At 37.4% G+C, this 16,667-nt stretch overlaps 1 protein-coding gene across 2 annotated transcripts in view; it reads right to left on the bottom strand.

The window, feature by feature from the left end:
• The window catches only part of LOC146002167 (adipokinetic hormone/corazonin-related peptide receptor variant I-like), an 80,193-nt gene that overhangs the window by 5,247 nt on the left and 58,279 nt on the right, over positions 1–16,667 (bottom strand). The window contains exons 6-9 of one of the 2 annotated variants that reach the window (XM_083139884.1): positions 12,901–13,027; positions 9,584–9,739; positions 5,531–5,601; positions 2,887–3,193 (exon numbers count right to left, since the gene is read on the bottom strand). In XM_083139884.1, the coding sequence (XP_082996010.1) occupies positions 3,165–3,193; positions 5,531–5,601; positions 9,584–9,739; positions 12,901–13,027 (383 nt within the window). In that variant the 3' untranslated portion in view covers positions 2,887–3,164. Of the gene's footprint in view, positions 1–2,886; positions 3,194–5,530; positions 5,602–9,583; positions 9,740–12,900; positions 13,028–16,667 lie in introns of those variants that run through there. The other variant, XM_083139891.1, reaches the window with a different exon arrangement.

The following is a 16,667-nucleotide window of genomic DNA, read 5'->3' on the forward strand; positions in this document are numbered from 1 at the left end:
AGATTTGGTTGGTTGGTTGATTTGATGTTTTAAGTCCACTTTATGCACAGAAAAGCCAATCGGGATTGGACTTATAGTTTAAAGTGCCTCCACTGGGTATCGAACCCAGGACCAAAGGTGATCGAAGAAAACCCGTCACTACATGTCAGTTGTTGTGGATTCATCGCGGTTTCATACTATTCAGGGACTTGAATTTCGAGATGATGAGTCTGAGGAAACCTTAACAAAGGAAATTTCTTCGATACTCTTGAAGTTAATGAGGGGATATTATTTGGAAATGTATTGAACGTGAACCTTAAAATGCAAATTACACTTAAAATTCGATTCAAAACATATCGCGGAAAGGTAAAAGAATGCTTATTAGGATTTGCCACTCTTCAATCATTGGATGCAGGTTCGCTCTTTCTCGTACATATCAAAATCGAAGAACTTGTTCCCACGAACCCCATAGGTGCCTGTAATTGTGTAGCACAGACATACGTTGGAGTGGTAGAGTAAGAGTAAGTAATGCCAGGGTCAGAATATTTCTTGAATTATGAGATAACTGTAACCTTTGTCTGATTTTTTTATCCTGTGATAACATTTCCCTGAAAGGTGAAACACAAATTTTGCCCAAAACTCTTCAGCGTTACGAAGATGGTTGTCCTTACAATCTTTGAAAAGGCTTGCTCGAAACAGGATGCTGGATGCAAACTGCCTCATTTGGCTGTTCTTGCCATTGAGAAGAAATGTCAAGTCCTGGACGTACCAAAGGTGGGCAATGTGTTCTCCAAAGCACATAGAGCATAATTCTCCTACAGGAGAAGTGCCTCACATTGTTTCTAATACTTAAGAAGATTCATTTCTTCCAACGTCACGTTTATTTTGCAAGAAAATTAAGCTCTTCGAAGCATTTTTTGTCTTTTATATTATTATCTTATAACTAAAATATTTATATCAGTAGTTTCATCTCAAGAAAGACGATGAATTATAAAATTATGAATGTCTTCCAATACTGAAATAGGCCACTAGAGACAACGCAACTTATCAATAAAAAAGAATTAATGTCTTTATTAAAACGAATCATGTGGAGATAAACTTGTAATCAAGAAGTAAATTTAGGCAGTAAACGTCCACTCTAAATAAAAGACAAACACAAAACACCATACATGAATATAATAATAATAATAATCGTTTATTTTAAGTGTTGAGCACAGTATGAAACCTAATACAGCACTAAGTCAAATACAAAAGTACAAAGTTACACGAATCAAATACATAAGCTGTAGAATAACATAACATAACAAGTTAGCATATTTACACTTCAAGTTACAGTTTTCAACGAGATCTATTATATCTCTGATACTAATAATGGTTTATTGTTATATAATATTGTGCAATTAACTGTGTATTGTTCTAATAATAATAATAATCATATTTATTGAAATGATGATAACGATTAAACAACCACTATGTTATACAAAATTAAAAAATTGAATACATTATTATAAAATATAAGAGTGGATCCTACAATCTTATACATCAACATAAATTCAAATTATAGGTTTCAACAAGATCAGCTAATTATTATTATAAGTATTATTATATATGTATATATATATGTGTAGTGTATTCGGGCGTTTTAATGTGACTGCCCCCTTACAATATTTTGTTGCCAGCCTTCCGCCCCCCCCCCCAGTGACATTTCCCTGGCGCCGTCACTGGTTGGAAGTAAATTTATTAGGACGAGGAAAGTAACATTAGCTGTTGACAGTGTTGCACCAAAGGACGTGATGTGTGCTACTGTTTGTATAAATTATAGGAAATTTAAGCAAAAAATTATAATTGTTGAGACTTGAGAGTTGTTTCCTTCATTTGATCGTAGGAAGAGGTTTTCTGAGACAGAGTGGGATTATTTTACACATACATGAGAAAGGGTGGTTGTTTAAAGATAGAGACGTATTTTGCACATTTTTTAAAAGTTCAGATAAAACGAGAATTTAGCCTTACTCTTATGAAAAGAAATAACGCAGTACAGGGAAAGAATAACTCTTCACATTTCTCGCACCTGGTGGGATGCAACACACATGCACAAGAGTATTGCAGGAAGTCTATGAACGAGGATGAAGAGGGATATGTGAAATTTGACTTAGCTGCGGGTGAATTAGTGGGTTCTAATATTCTTAAGGTTGATATTGGGTTTTAAGTCCACTTGATTCACAAATAGGCTAAATCGCGAACCGACCTACAGTTTAAAGTGCGATCCGATCCACTTTGTGCCTCCATTGGGTATCGAACGCGGGGACCCTTGATTACAAGACCTCGACGTTATTACTACGTAATCGGGGAGGCACCCAATTTACACAAATATGTTGATTCCAATAACACGTGATAATGATGCACTTTTGGTGCATCTAAACATATTTTTTCCAACTATAGCATGTCTAAAAGAATGATTGAAGTTGGGATTTTTATAACTTCAGGAGGCACGGCTCTGTAAATGTGCGATATAAAATATATGCAGGTTTGCCTTCCATACGTGGTGGTTTTGTCACGTTTCTTCGCTTCGTACAACATACACTTTTGCAGGAACGGCTTCTTGCATCCTCCTGGGGGCCTTGCTCTAGCTAAACAAAAATATATTTCTTTAGCATAATCGAGGGTTACTTTTTATGCCGAACAAGGATTTTATTGCGATCATACGGCTTTGAATGACAGTATCAATGAAGATTTATGTACACTAGCCCTACTACTTATAATAATGAGAATAAAATATTAATCAGGAATTTTATTTTTCGTCAAGTGGACTTAACATCCTTTTTTGTTATTTAGCAAATATTCAATTCATCACCTTTTTTGACATTAAACTTCTTGCCAGGACAGTTGTTTTTATGCAAATTTAGGCGATCTTAACTACACGTAAGCTAGATATTAGCTAATATTCGTGCTGTTATATTACTATTCTTCTACAATCTTTGTAACATTTCATGTAATAACAATAATAGAATTGATTAATTTACATATTCAAGTGAATAAACCTATGAATTATATTAATGTATTAATTTAAACATTTGCTTAATTGTTGTCGTTAATGTTATTATTATCATTTTTTCTGAAACACTTGGTTCGGACACCCTCCCCCGACATATATTTCTAGATGCGTGCCTGCCGAAGGATAAATTAGATCAAGTGGTGGTGGTATCTGACTTAGAGGCTAAAGAGAAAACAAAGAAGTATGTGCGTCATAAGCTGAGCATAAGAAACAGCACAATATCACAAAGAAACACTTTTTGAAGCTTATGTCATAGAAGATGTTTAACAATATTAAAAACAATAAATGCTTTCTATTTGTAATATACTAAGTATTGAAATTTTAAATAGTCTTTTGTGTTCGTACTACACATTTAAAAACTTTTTTGTTGCTCTCGAGCTTAGAATTTAAGGCTCCTTCATACATTGACGAAAACGCGCAGTGCAGACGTTCCGTTTTAAACAGATTTTTCAGTTACGAGCAAAGATAGGACCTCCGGGTTTATTTTCTATTCTTCAGAAAATATGGCTGCGTAATTCCTACAAAGCAGAAATTTAAAAAAATACCCTGCTTAATAAGTAAATAATGATATATCCAAGATATATCCAAGATTCAAGACATGAAAGCGCGGCTGTGTTTACTATCTTCCATTTCATGAATGTTTGAGAATCGTTTGTCATCAAATTACGGATTTACTATCCATGAAAAATTCGTTACGTGTTAAAAGAACGATAATTCATGTGCTTTCTTCGCTCGCCTGCGCGCCAGATTGTCAACTGCTTCACAACAAACAAATTCTCATCCTTCCACCCTTGCAAGCGATTGTGTAAGTTTCCCCTCAGGTACCCACCCCACTCCAACTGCTCTCCCGTCAGCCGTGAACAGTAAACAGGCAATTCCTACCTTCAACGATCTCATATGAAGATCTGTTTCCATGTGTAGGTAATCTTTTATACTTTTTTAAAATCATTTCGCTGTTTCTTTAACATAACTTGTGTAGGTTCGTTAGGGACTATTTACTGTGTCGGAGCTCTACGAGGAAGTAGAAGCTGAGACCCAAGCAAACTGTGAAGCCTGCCAATCTCGTGACGTACTCGGTTACGTCCGAGATACGTTACAGAGTAAGCCACGCAAAAACCAACCCACATGACCCTCCTTTTTTCTTCTTCTTCCTCAGATTCGACTTTCGTCAAATGTATGAAGGAGCCTTAAAAACATTTTCATAGTGCACGGAAGTTCGACATTCAGAAAGAAAGAAGGTCTAGTGGAAAACATTTCAAAACTTCCAAAAGGTATAGCAGTAATGAAAAGAGCACTCTTGTATGGAAGCCAGAAAAACCACAAGGTAGATTTCATAAGATACCTAGCAATCAGTAACCAACAAACTGCATTTTTAATATTAATGTCCTCATGATTAACGAACCTTATTTATTCTCACCACGCAATGGGTAAAATATTTGGAGCTTTATCCCACTTTCCGGAAAAATATTTCGTGTTTCTGCTACTTTTGACTTTTGTTGGCATGATATCCCGGATCACTTTTACGAGACGAGACGAGACAAAACGAGACGGGACGAGACGAGACGGGACAGAACCCTTCGAGACGGGACACGAGACGGGACAAACGAATATTTTCGAGACTAGACACGAGACGAGACAGCATTTTCACGAGACGGGACGGGACAGACCAAAGTCTCGTCTCGTCTCGTCTCGTGGGCAACACTAATATGTACAGTGTGTTTGTCCACCTCCCTCCCACCCCTCCCCCGCTGGCAAAGTACATTGAGCCACAAATATTTTTTAAAAAAAAAAATATTCCTGAATACGCAAATACATGTATTTTTATTTTATTTTGTTTTTCGTTCATTGTGGCTGCATGTAATAGTCATCGATAAATCTATGCGTTACACGAAATTTCTTGAATATCGAGACTACTTTGTTCCGGGGCAGTTGCTTTGCAACTGCATGTCTATAGTGATCAAGTAGATATCTGATTGGTGTGCCTGAATGAATGAATGAATTCCTGAAGGAATTGCGTAGTTTTAAAAAAAATGGGTTACATTATTTATTTGTAGTTTATCAAAGTCTTGAACGAGACCAATTCTCATCTCGTCTCAACTTTTCAGAGATTTGTCTCGTTCTGTCTTGACAAGATTCGAAGAGTCTGGTCTCATAGACGTCTCGGTACCATCCCTACTTACTATAACATTTATTTTGACAAATAAAGGTTTACGAACATGTTTACACAATCGCTGCAAGTCCAACAACCGTATGTATGTTCGCTGACTTTTTAGGTTCTTGTATATTTTATGGAATTTTCTAACTTCCAGAATTTCTAAGTCACGGGAAAGCCCGATCATTTACACTAAACATGCAACCAATGAAAGTATATAATGACCATTAATTTTAAATAATAATCAGCCTTTACTTATAAATATCTCTAAAAGACGGTGTTAGTTACGATTAGAGATGGCGCTTGGATACAAGGTTTGCATCATTGCTTATGAATTAAATACTTACCCTTCATATGTCGAATCCGGTTTTCCATTTTATGCGTAGACTTCAACGCAATCGTGTTTCTTCTTATCATTCTGAAAATAAACAAAATATGGGCTACAATCAGGGATGACTAATATTAATTAAACCAAAAGAGCCGTAGAAATATTGCAATATTACGTTGTTAAATACACTTTCAATTTTTGGAAACAAGGGTTGTGCTTGACGTATGAATACTGGTACTGTAATCCTCCAAAGTAACATGAAATGAGAAAAGCTTTTAAATTAATATATGATGATTTTTTCAGGTCCTGTGATCAGAGTGGCTTTTATTCGTTTATTTTTGTTCCTAAGACGAATGTACCGGTATATATTCCATGCGAGAATATAATTAGCTACAGGACAGCAATGATTTAAATTATCGGATTTGTATTTTTGTTACTTAGCTTTGCTTTTCTGCCACTTTTGACTACACTTACACACCATCCAATACCAAAAAGATCCTGACAAATGATAATTATGTACAAAACGTTTGTGGCTGGAGCAGATAAAGTTCTAGTGTTCTGCATATGTGGACTTATTTCATGCATTTGGACCTATAATCATTAGTTATGGAACACGAATTCAGTGAAGGTAATGTTGCCCACGGGACGAGACGGGACAGGCTTTTAAAGATTCGAGACGAGACGAGATTGACCATGTGTCATAAGACAAACGAATATTTTCGAGACGAGACAGCATTTCCACGAGACGAGACAGGCCAAAGTCTCGTCTCGTGGGCAACACTAAGTGAAGGGGTCGCAGCCGAAAAATTGTTCCTCTCGCCTTCGGAGTGAGCGGTCCCGGGTCTTACCCGTTGGGAGTCTCCAATATTTCGGTGTTGAACCAGCTTCTTAGCAGGACCTGGCTCTCAAGGGACTGTTGATCCACGGAGTTGAGTTCAGTTTAAATTAAATACTGTAGTTATTAATGATAATCAGTAGGGCTAAGATTTTTATGACCTAATCACCTAAAAGCCACCAAAATATGCAAGATAAAATATGCTCTTATGACCTAAAATTTTACAAAATATGCACTATAATTTAAAAAATATGCCATTATAACTGAACTGTTTTCAAACATCAATATCTAACATATGCTGAAACATTTTCACATACGTACTATTTTTAGTTCACTTTATGGCACCATGAGTTGGAGTGCACAATGAATACTTTCTGTAAATTTTCAAATAAAAATGAAAATATTTTGCTGCAGTACAAAAAAAACTGTCGAGTGAACATGGAAGTAAGAATGAATCCACTTCGAAAATGACTGTATATTTCTTGAAAAAGAAAAAAATATGCTGAATATGACCGAAAATCCATCAAAATATGCTCTGTCGCGTAGAAATGGCCAATATGTCAAAATATGCTCTCAAAAAGCTCCTTTATTCAATTAGTTTCTTCACAATATGAATATCTATATATTTAGGGAACACATCACCCTTACCAAAGAAAATATGCTAAATCATTAAAATCCTAGCCATAAAGGTTAATTTTCAATTTGATTATGAGTAGAGTCCGGAAGTTCAGGCATTTATTTTCGTTAAAATAGGCAAGCAAAAAGGCATTTATAATGTGGAAAATAGGCACTAAAAATGAAAAAAAGGCAAAATAAACCGAAAAAAGGCACATTTAGAAGTCGCTTACTTTTATCTATAATTTCTGGCAAAATGTTAAAATCTAAATTGGGAAGAGCATTTCAATTTTCTCCATCTTGATTGCACATAACTACCTAGTCTTACCATAAATACTATCCCAAAGTTGTAAGTAAATAGACACAAAATGGTGAGAGATATTGTAATATCAGAATAACATGAGGTGCATGGATGTATCATGAACCAAAATCACAAATAATTATTCGAAATGGCCACCTGTAGCACTGACACACTTCTGAAGTCTTCGTGGCCACGCATCAATTGAATTACGCAACACATCGACTGGAAAATGAGCAACTGCCTTCAGAAGAGACCGACCGCTTTAAACTTTCAATATTGGGATGTCTCTTCTTCCAAGCCATCTCCTGATGTTTGGACCACAATTTGTAGAACAAAGGGTATAGGTCGGGACTTGCAGAAGGCCAATCTGAAGTGGAAATGAAGTCTGGAACATTTGCTATGAGGGCACGCTCCATTTCTGTAAAAAAAAGGGGTAAAAACATCAGCCAAAGTGTACCAGCAGACAGTGCTTGAGAAACGATGCAATAATCTTACCGACACCATCTTCCATGGAGAGAACTGGAGCTTCCAGCAGGACTCAACTACAGCACACAAAGGACGCACCACCCAACAGTGGTTGGAGGCAAATGTTCCTGACTTCATTTCCACGTCAGATTGGCCCTCTGCCAGTCCAGACTTAAACCCTTCTGACTACAAATTGTGGTCCAAGCTTCAGGAGATGGCTTGCAACAAGAGACATCCCAATAATGACAGTTTAAAGCGGTCTCTTCAGAAGGCAGCTGCGGAGTTTCCACTTGATGTGTTGCGTAATTCCATTGATGAGTGGCCACGAAGACTTCAGAAGTGTGTCAGTGCTAAAGGTGGCCATTTCAAATAATTATTTGTGATTTTGGTTCAAAATGCATCCATGCACCTCATGTTATTCTGATATTACAATATCTCTCACCATTTTGTGTCTATTTACTTACAATTTTGGGACAGTATTTATGGTAAGACTAGGTACAAGGTGCTTTTTAAGTTCTCAACATTCATTGATAGTCGTCTGTCAGAGAGAATGTTTTTCATAATAGAAAATGATCTTTCTACTTCGACAGAAGTTATTGGAGCATACATAAAACAAGCTAATGTAGCTGGACTCATTTCGGTAACAGCATTTTCACCTTTAAGAATATCACAAATTGTTTTCAATTGTTTCAAGTCCTCATTTGCACTCACTACCCGTTTGCACTTTTCCGCAACAGCTGACCCCTTTTCTCCTGGCACTTCCATCATCTGCTGCATAGATTCCTCGAAGATTTTCATGGATGCAATAATTGTAATTGTCTCTGGCAATGCACCATAATGTGCAAAAATAAACTTGAATAGCACAGGAGTTTTTTCACTTCACGAATTGAAGCCGCTTCATTTTCTGGAAGAGCATCGATCACCTCACTGATTTTTTGAAGGTTGTTAGCATAATATATAGCTGCTGATATCCAGGTTCCCTATCTCGTCAAGATTGGTTGCTGAGGTAAACTAAGCTCAATCGCAACTTCCTGAAATTTTCGGGTTCGAGAGGGAGATTTCAGAAATATCTTCTTTGTGTTCGAAATCAACCTGTCCACTTCAGCAGTCAATCATGTACAAGAAATGTTAACGGAAAGGCAATATCCTAACTCAGCATGAAATACTTTCTTCTCACACTTTTCTCCTTCAGCAATGTTGAAACATGCGTCAGTTCAATATTACTTAAATAAGGCGAAAATTATTCACATAATAAACGGAAGAAAAATAAATGCCAACAACGTTTTTTGGGAGAAAAATAATTTATGTACACATTTTTTTAAAAAAAATTGTCAAATTTCATTGAAAAAGGCAAAAAAAGGCATTATAATTAAAAATAGGCAGTGGGGTCCCAAATAGGCAAAATGGGCAAAATGAAAAGGCTTCCAAAACATTCGAAACAACATAAGAAACGTATATCCGGAAAAAAATTTCAATATATGCAGTAGATAAAAAGAGGCATTTTGCCAAACTTCCGGGCTCTAATTATGAGCATAATAATCCGTTGAATAATGCACTTTTTAATCTTATTTTTTATACTCCATTAATCTTACAGTATAAGATTTAGTTCTAATTATTTAACTCAAATTTCTGGATTTGTTCCATATCAGATTCTTACGTGCTGCCACAGAATTAATTACATCATTAAAATTCTGCGCGAATTGTAATTTTATATCTGTTTCATAGCTTATTGGTTGCTGATATTGTGTAAATTTCATATCGTACTTTATATTCGGAAGTGTGTTGGGGTGAGGGGGAATAAGACTGAAAAATCTCGTCAAAGGCAGTTGGAAAACTGCTGATGTGTTGTCACTTACGCTGCTCTGTGCCTGTCGTCGGTGCGTCTTCTCTTCTTAAGGTTGAACCATCCGTAGACAAGAGGGTTAAAGCAAGAATTGGTGCCAGCGAAGATGTAGAGGCCTTTCGGTATTCTTGTATCCAGTTTTTCGTAAAGGTCCTTGTCTATCCAGTACCTATCAAGGAACAGAGAAACTGTTAGCATCGAAACATGTCTCCTACGCTCACGTATTCCAACAGGGTTATCCAAGAAACATAACACGAAGTAATGAACACACAATGTTATAGTCCTTTTATATATATATATATATATATATATATATATATATATACGTATGTATGCCTATATATATACACACACACACACGAATATAATGTATATGTGTGTGTGTAGGTTATAGGACCGTGTACGAATGTCTGACTTGTTTATTTTCTTATAAAGTGCCACTACTAATTAAATAGAAGGAAGATGATCTATGCTATCTATCAGAAAACATTCTAAGTCATGTGAGATAAATAATATTTAGCTTATATGGGTGTTAAACAGTGACTTATTAAGTTTCTTCTATCGTGGAGGGCGGTTGATATTTTGTATAGCCCTGTCCCAGGTATGTGTGGAGCAAAACCGCGCAAAACGGCAGAAAAGGTGAGTGGGGTCGAGTGTGCAGAGCGAAGCAGTACACGCTGCTGGGAAAGCTGGTAACTGCAGTCGCTCTTCTCCCCCCCCCCCCCCCCGCAATCCCGTTACTATCACGTGTTGATTGGTGGAGCCGTCTCGTGTCACTACTTGCGGAGAGACTTGTTTTCGTTCGCCTGCTCCAGAGATAGTTGGGACAGAGTGTAGCTGAAAGTCTAATATACATGTTTATTGAAGAGTTACAGTTAGTCTCGGGGAGGGGATGATATATTATACACGTCAAGAGATGGTGATCAACAACCTCAATTTTTACTTACCTTCTTTGATAGGAAATTGCTGTGTGGATCATAGTGTACTCAAATGGCATGAAAGAATGTGGTTCGAAAGAGGTCTGTACAGTGCAGTGCATAAGTATTACCAAGCAAATTGCTCATCGCCGTGCTTATTCTCTTTGTTTCACGCAATGATATCTTCAAGAATTGCAGCAAAACGCCAAACAAGCTGCTGACGACCTCACTACAAGCATACGTTTAAAAAATCCATTCCTTAGGAACACGTAGGACGTAAGAGAAATTTTTTTTAAAAAATAGCGATGAACAGTTTTCTGAGCAATACTTGTGCATCCCATTGTACAGTGCATTTAACGAGTATAAGATAACAGAAATAATTATATCGAGACAATTTCATAATTAAATATTATTTACATGAAATAGCAATTCGATGAAATGAGATATAAACATTATTAGCTAACTTGGAAGTAAGATAAAGTAGACTTGTTACGTGCGTAAAACTAAGCAACAAGAAAACAACGCAGAATCGCTCCCCGTGACACACCTGTCACTCTAATTAAACATTACATGAATTATAAGACGGTCAGCATAAGTGCCTACAGTCGGAGTTACCGAGAATAAACCTAGGAGGATTTGTTTCAAGCACCTGAAATGACGTGACATAGTACTACGGTGGTTCAGAATATACACATATATTAAAGCACAGATAAATAAACAGTACATCTTGCCCTCTTTCACTCGATCTCTCATTCATTCATTCATACATTCCATGGCATATTGGGACAATATGACAATTAAAAATGTTAGATTAATTAATACTTTGACTATACTCATGCTATTTCTTGGCTACATTGCCTTTTACAATTTACCGTTTAGGGTTTTAAGTATAATGTGAATAATTGTTCTTTGTGCCAACCCTTTTATCTTTTCTGGAGGTACAAATATATTTCAATGAACTATTGTTTGGCTGTTAACATACACTTTGATCTATAACGTTGATTAGTCCGCCGGAATAAGGATGTCTAGTTATGCCATAGCACTGAGTTAAGTTATGAAATGATTTGATTTACGCAGATTCGCGGTAGATTGGTGTCCTCTCTCTCACACACGCACATGGTTGGATCATACCTTCGCTGCATTCCCTCTGACCTGGGTAGGGTGAAAGTGGTCCTACAGTTTTGGAAGGCGTCCACACTCCGGTGTTGTACTTCGCGGTTATCCTGGTTGGCGAAAGTGGATCACTCGGCAGTTCCATATGGCATCATCGGATCCTGGCTTCACTCGTTCACTTCGCTGGCACGTTCATGACGGTACACGTACACTGTCGACTCCATACGACAACTAGCGCAGTAATAGGTCAGTCCTTCGCTGTCACTCGTACGTAGAGATACAAGGCTTAGGCGTTGAGACGAACATACGTAATGAGCCATTCGCGGTTTCACATGGACACACATGGATATTAAATGTTATTAATTTTAGTATTGGCTGTTATGCACTTCGGTATTAACTTTGCTATCAATTGTTATTAACTTCTACTAACTTAGGACGTTGTTTCGGACGATTGACACAGGTGGACGTGTCTGGTGTTATTCTCACATAACTACACTTATGTGCACGGATGCATTGACGGCGAGGGGGAAACGACCCCCTGGGTCTACTCTGCTCTACTCCATGGCTCTAAACACTCACTCGAGTAAAAGACAAATCCAGACCACGGGTCTGATCGCGACTCCGAGCTTGGTCGCGCGTAGCTCACACTCTGGTGTCGATTCTAGGCAAACTGTTTTCTCGCTATCCTCAAAAATCCCTTTTTTGCAAGATTTGAACGTGGTGACGCCCTAGCCTCTGTATGTATGTGCCTATTTATTGTATTCGGTGCTTTGACCGTTGTCCTCCTATCCTGGTCGAAGCTCTGGCCGGTCCTTAACCTCTGCTAGCAGCCTCGTGCAGAGATTAGTCCAAGTCGTCTGGTATTGTGTTGGGCACGTTCAGCTAGGGCTATCTCAACGTGGTATCGTCTTCCATTGTATCCAGCGATGGATCTTTAATAATTTATAACTCCTGTAGTTCAGTTCTGATTAGGCTGAAATTCTGGAATCTGTACTTTCATGATGTGGTCTTCCGCTGGTTAAAATCTCATCCAATTCGGTCCATTGGTTTAGAAGTTGCTCTTTACCTGCTATTCTCCATATGAATGCATGTAAATCCGGATTCGGGCGAAAAACGGTGTTTGAGGAAGCTAGCGTTGGCTAAGGCAGTCACTAGACACCTTTATTCGCGACGGATTTTAATATTACCAATTGTAATTAATTCTTAATAACGGGCAATTAGATCAATTACCTGTTACTCAATACTTGACCGTTATAGACTGTGGGTAACTGAAAAACTTAACCCCGAAAGGTGTACTTACAATATACATATAATGTAGTAAGGAGTCCAGCAAAAGAGAAAAACACAGACTATTATCACTGTCATTTTCAAGGTTCGAACTTTGGCTCTATTTAGGTTCCCGGAACTGGATCTCCGCATACACGTCTCTGAAATTCAGTAAAGAATATGAAATAGTGAATCGGTTTAAGTTCTTGTTTATTTTACGACATGATATTAAGTTATTAAACGTCGAATTTCGTAAAACAAAGTGGATGTATGTACATGATGATGGTCAAATCACCTAGTAAGGTTGTGCATCCCATTCTACTCGGGGGCGAGTCTGGGTGAAAACGGCGGCCAGAACGTAGTGTTGATTACATCATCTCCACTCCACTACCTACACACTTTCTATGTGTCTTTATGGCACGGTGCGATGCATAGGTGAAAGCTTTACCTTTGTCTTTTTAGCCTGGGTCTTTTCCTTGATTTCATGAATCCACTTTTCTACTAATATTCCCTAAGTAACAAAAAGGTTTCACATGTGATCAATTTTCGAGCTTCCTACATGTACGAGGGATGATCAATAAAAAATGACAAGTCATCCTCATAATTTTGATAGTCATTCTCAAAGTAGTCCCCATTGAATGTGTTTTGAATTTTGTAATTCAACTGGCATGCTGGAAGTCGTTTCTCGATCGCCTCCGCAGCATTCACTACTGCTTCTAATGATGGAAAATGCCTCCTGCGAAGGCGTTTCTTCAAATTGGAAAAAAGCAAGAAGTCGCATGGGGCCAGGTCTGGACTATAGGGAGGACTTCACGTCATTTTCCGTGAGATCGTGGTGCAGCCTGTTGCACTTTAATGAGGCCGTTAGCTTTTGATATGGCCTTGCAAAATTTTCAGTACATCGCTATAGTATTGTAAAGTTACAGTTGTGCGTGTAGGTACGTCATGCTGATAAACCATGCCTTGAATATAAAAAATGAGATGACTATAACTGTTCCAGCAGAAGCCAATACGTTTGGGTGGGGAAGGGGGGGGGTGATGCCGGAGATTTCTTGCTCTTAGGATCAAAATTATGGATCCAAGTTTCATCTGCAGTGATTACCTTTGAAAGAAACTGCTCCTGTAACATCATCTTAACATTGTTCGTCGCGTGTTACCTCCATTATTGCCATAGGCTGAACTGAACATGTCTCACTCAACCTGCATGGCTCTCAGGGTGCACAACTGAAGTCAAAACAATTATACTACCAACAATATAACATAAAATTAAATTTTAGCTCGTGAAATTGTGAACAAAAGATGATCATTCGCTCCAATAACTGCTGATATTACAATTGTGATAATTAGGATTAAGTTTAAATTATTAATTATGTAGCTAAGGAGTGTTGATGGGGCACAACCCACGGTTAACTTTTGTTATAAACTTTAATTTTATTTTCATTTTCCATCTACTATGCATATCGTCCGTCCAATGAAATAACGACCTATCTCATTTTTTCCAACTTTTCAGGAGAAGCAAAAAACGTTTTCGCACACACTTTCTTAGATATTTGTGAGAAAACTATTTACCCCATAACAAATTTTCTTTTGTCATTAAATTGTATTATGTTTCTGCTGTAAAATAGTGTGGTTGAATGTTACATGTGTTGCATTACGTGCTTGAAATTTCATAATTTCTTGACATACGTCGGTATGTCAGATCAAAATAATTACTCACACAGAAATATCATTGAGATACGCCATGCAAATTAGTATCAAGTTACAGCTTCATGATTTGAGAAATCTTCTTTTTTAGTCAAAATGTGAGCAAAACTATATAATATTTATGATTTTATTGTTCATGACGCTTTTTTTTTCAAAGTGAATGGTTATTTTCATTTTGAAGTTCTTTAGATTTACATGCTCTAAGTACGTGTACAAATTACAAAACTCTTCACTACAAGTACAATTAAAAAGCTATACATGCAAAATTACTACATAACAAGAGTACAATATTAGGAGATAATTTGGCTACATTACATAAACATCAATAAAACATTTTTGTGGAATAGAGTGGAAAACAGATTCAGTGATTCAAATTTGCGTAAAAGCATTTGCAGTCACTGTCTCGAACAACGGGAAAAGGACCTTCACACATTGACAATAAATCTGCATATTTCTCTTGCGCTATTTTCACAGATTCTTTGTTCAATGGAGGTGGCATTCTCGCAGCTATATCTTTAGTATTACATCTTTTTATTACTACGATTTATGCGGGATTCTCTTGCAGTAAACTTGTCTTTTATGTAGATAGTATCTGGCATGTTGCTCTGCAATCGTAGTTCACGAATATCTTTCCAACTGAACTTAATACCATCATCGGTCTTCTTAACCCATTACTGCCCAAATTATTTATTTTTCGAAATTTCTTGTATCCTTTGAAACCCTTTTGTAGTTTGTCTAAAATAATGCCAAAATAATGATTTTTATTTTTTTCGACCAATAGTCTTTTAGTTTTAGCATGTCGACAAATGTCGACAGTGAGCACGGATGGCACCATCAATACTGAATAACAAAACCTTAATAAACATGATTATTTTACTAAATATATGGGCAGTTATTACAACGAAATTCCACATATTTTATATTTTTATTGTTTGACATTCAGATTATATTGATACATGAACATATTTACAAGAAATTACAATGCTCATTCATATTTTTACATTTGCAGCGGTACATAATAAAATTCTATCAATTATTTCTGAATTGAGTTGCTACTTTCGAACCTAACTAAATAAAAACATAATTAAATTTTGGAAATAGAAAACAATGCGACTTTGTGTAAGTGTTGCTGATCTATTTCTGTGTGTGAAATGCCTCTGAACACTGTATATGGCATCCGACATTGCACTTCTTACATTTCTTCCTTGTAGCCTTTCCACAATGTCCACAACGTACTTGCTTGGAAACAGTTTCCAAATGATGTGATGTGCCATCAAATCGCACTTCAGGCAATACTCTGGATGAAACTTTAACGCTTGGCCTTCCTGCTAGTGGACGGTTTTTCACGTACGACTGCATATAATTCCGTACTACATACCTCGTAAATGAGAGCAGATCAAGCCCATCTTCTTTTCCTTTAGCAGTCAGGTGGTAAAGTTGCCATGCGTTGTTCATGGAAACGTTAAGCAGATAACTTATCATTGGCCAATACCACTTCTTGTTCCTGATACTAATCCTGTAGCATGCAATGTTTTGGTCCATGCGGTCAACACCACCCATGTAAGTATTGTATAGAGCAACACACGAAGGTTGAGGAACTGAAATGTGTTTTTTGTCCGCATTGCTCCATCGCCTTGCATGTCCCAGAGGTGACACACCCGAGACAGTTGATGCTACTGTAACGATGTTGTTATCATGGTAGCGTACAAGAGTAATGCCAGTACTTTTGTCTGTTAGTTGATGGTAACTTCCCCGCTCTTGTTTCCTGCACGAACTAACATCCGGAAGTGGAGCATTTTCTACACGATTTGGGCGAACCGTACCAGTTCCATCGTGACCGTTTGCTTGTAAATGTTCCAGCAGACGAATGGAAGTAAAATAGTTGTCAAAAAACAAAGAGAGCCGTGAATGAGCCGAAAGTTCGGATATCAAATCCATGACTACAGAGCCACCTACTCCCAATTCTGGTATTGTATTTCCCGTCGCAGCACCTTGATACGGCTCTCCTTGAATAAGATATCCAAGACGCGTCGACAATGCCCATACTTTGAAACCAAAGCGAATGGGTTTCCCGTGGATGTGCTGTTTGGCGCCATG

This window comes from Lepisma saccharinum, chromosome 1 (genome assembly GCF_977018435.1).
Source record: "Lepisma saccharinum chromosome 1, izLepSacc3.1, whole genome shotgun sequence".
Taxonomy (NCBI): Eukaryota; Metazoa; Arthropoda; class Insecta; order Zygentoma; family Lepismatidae; genus Lepisma; species Lepisma saccharinum.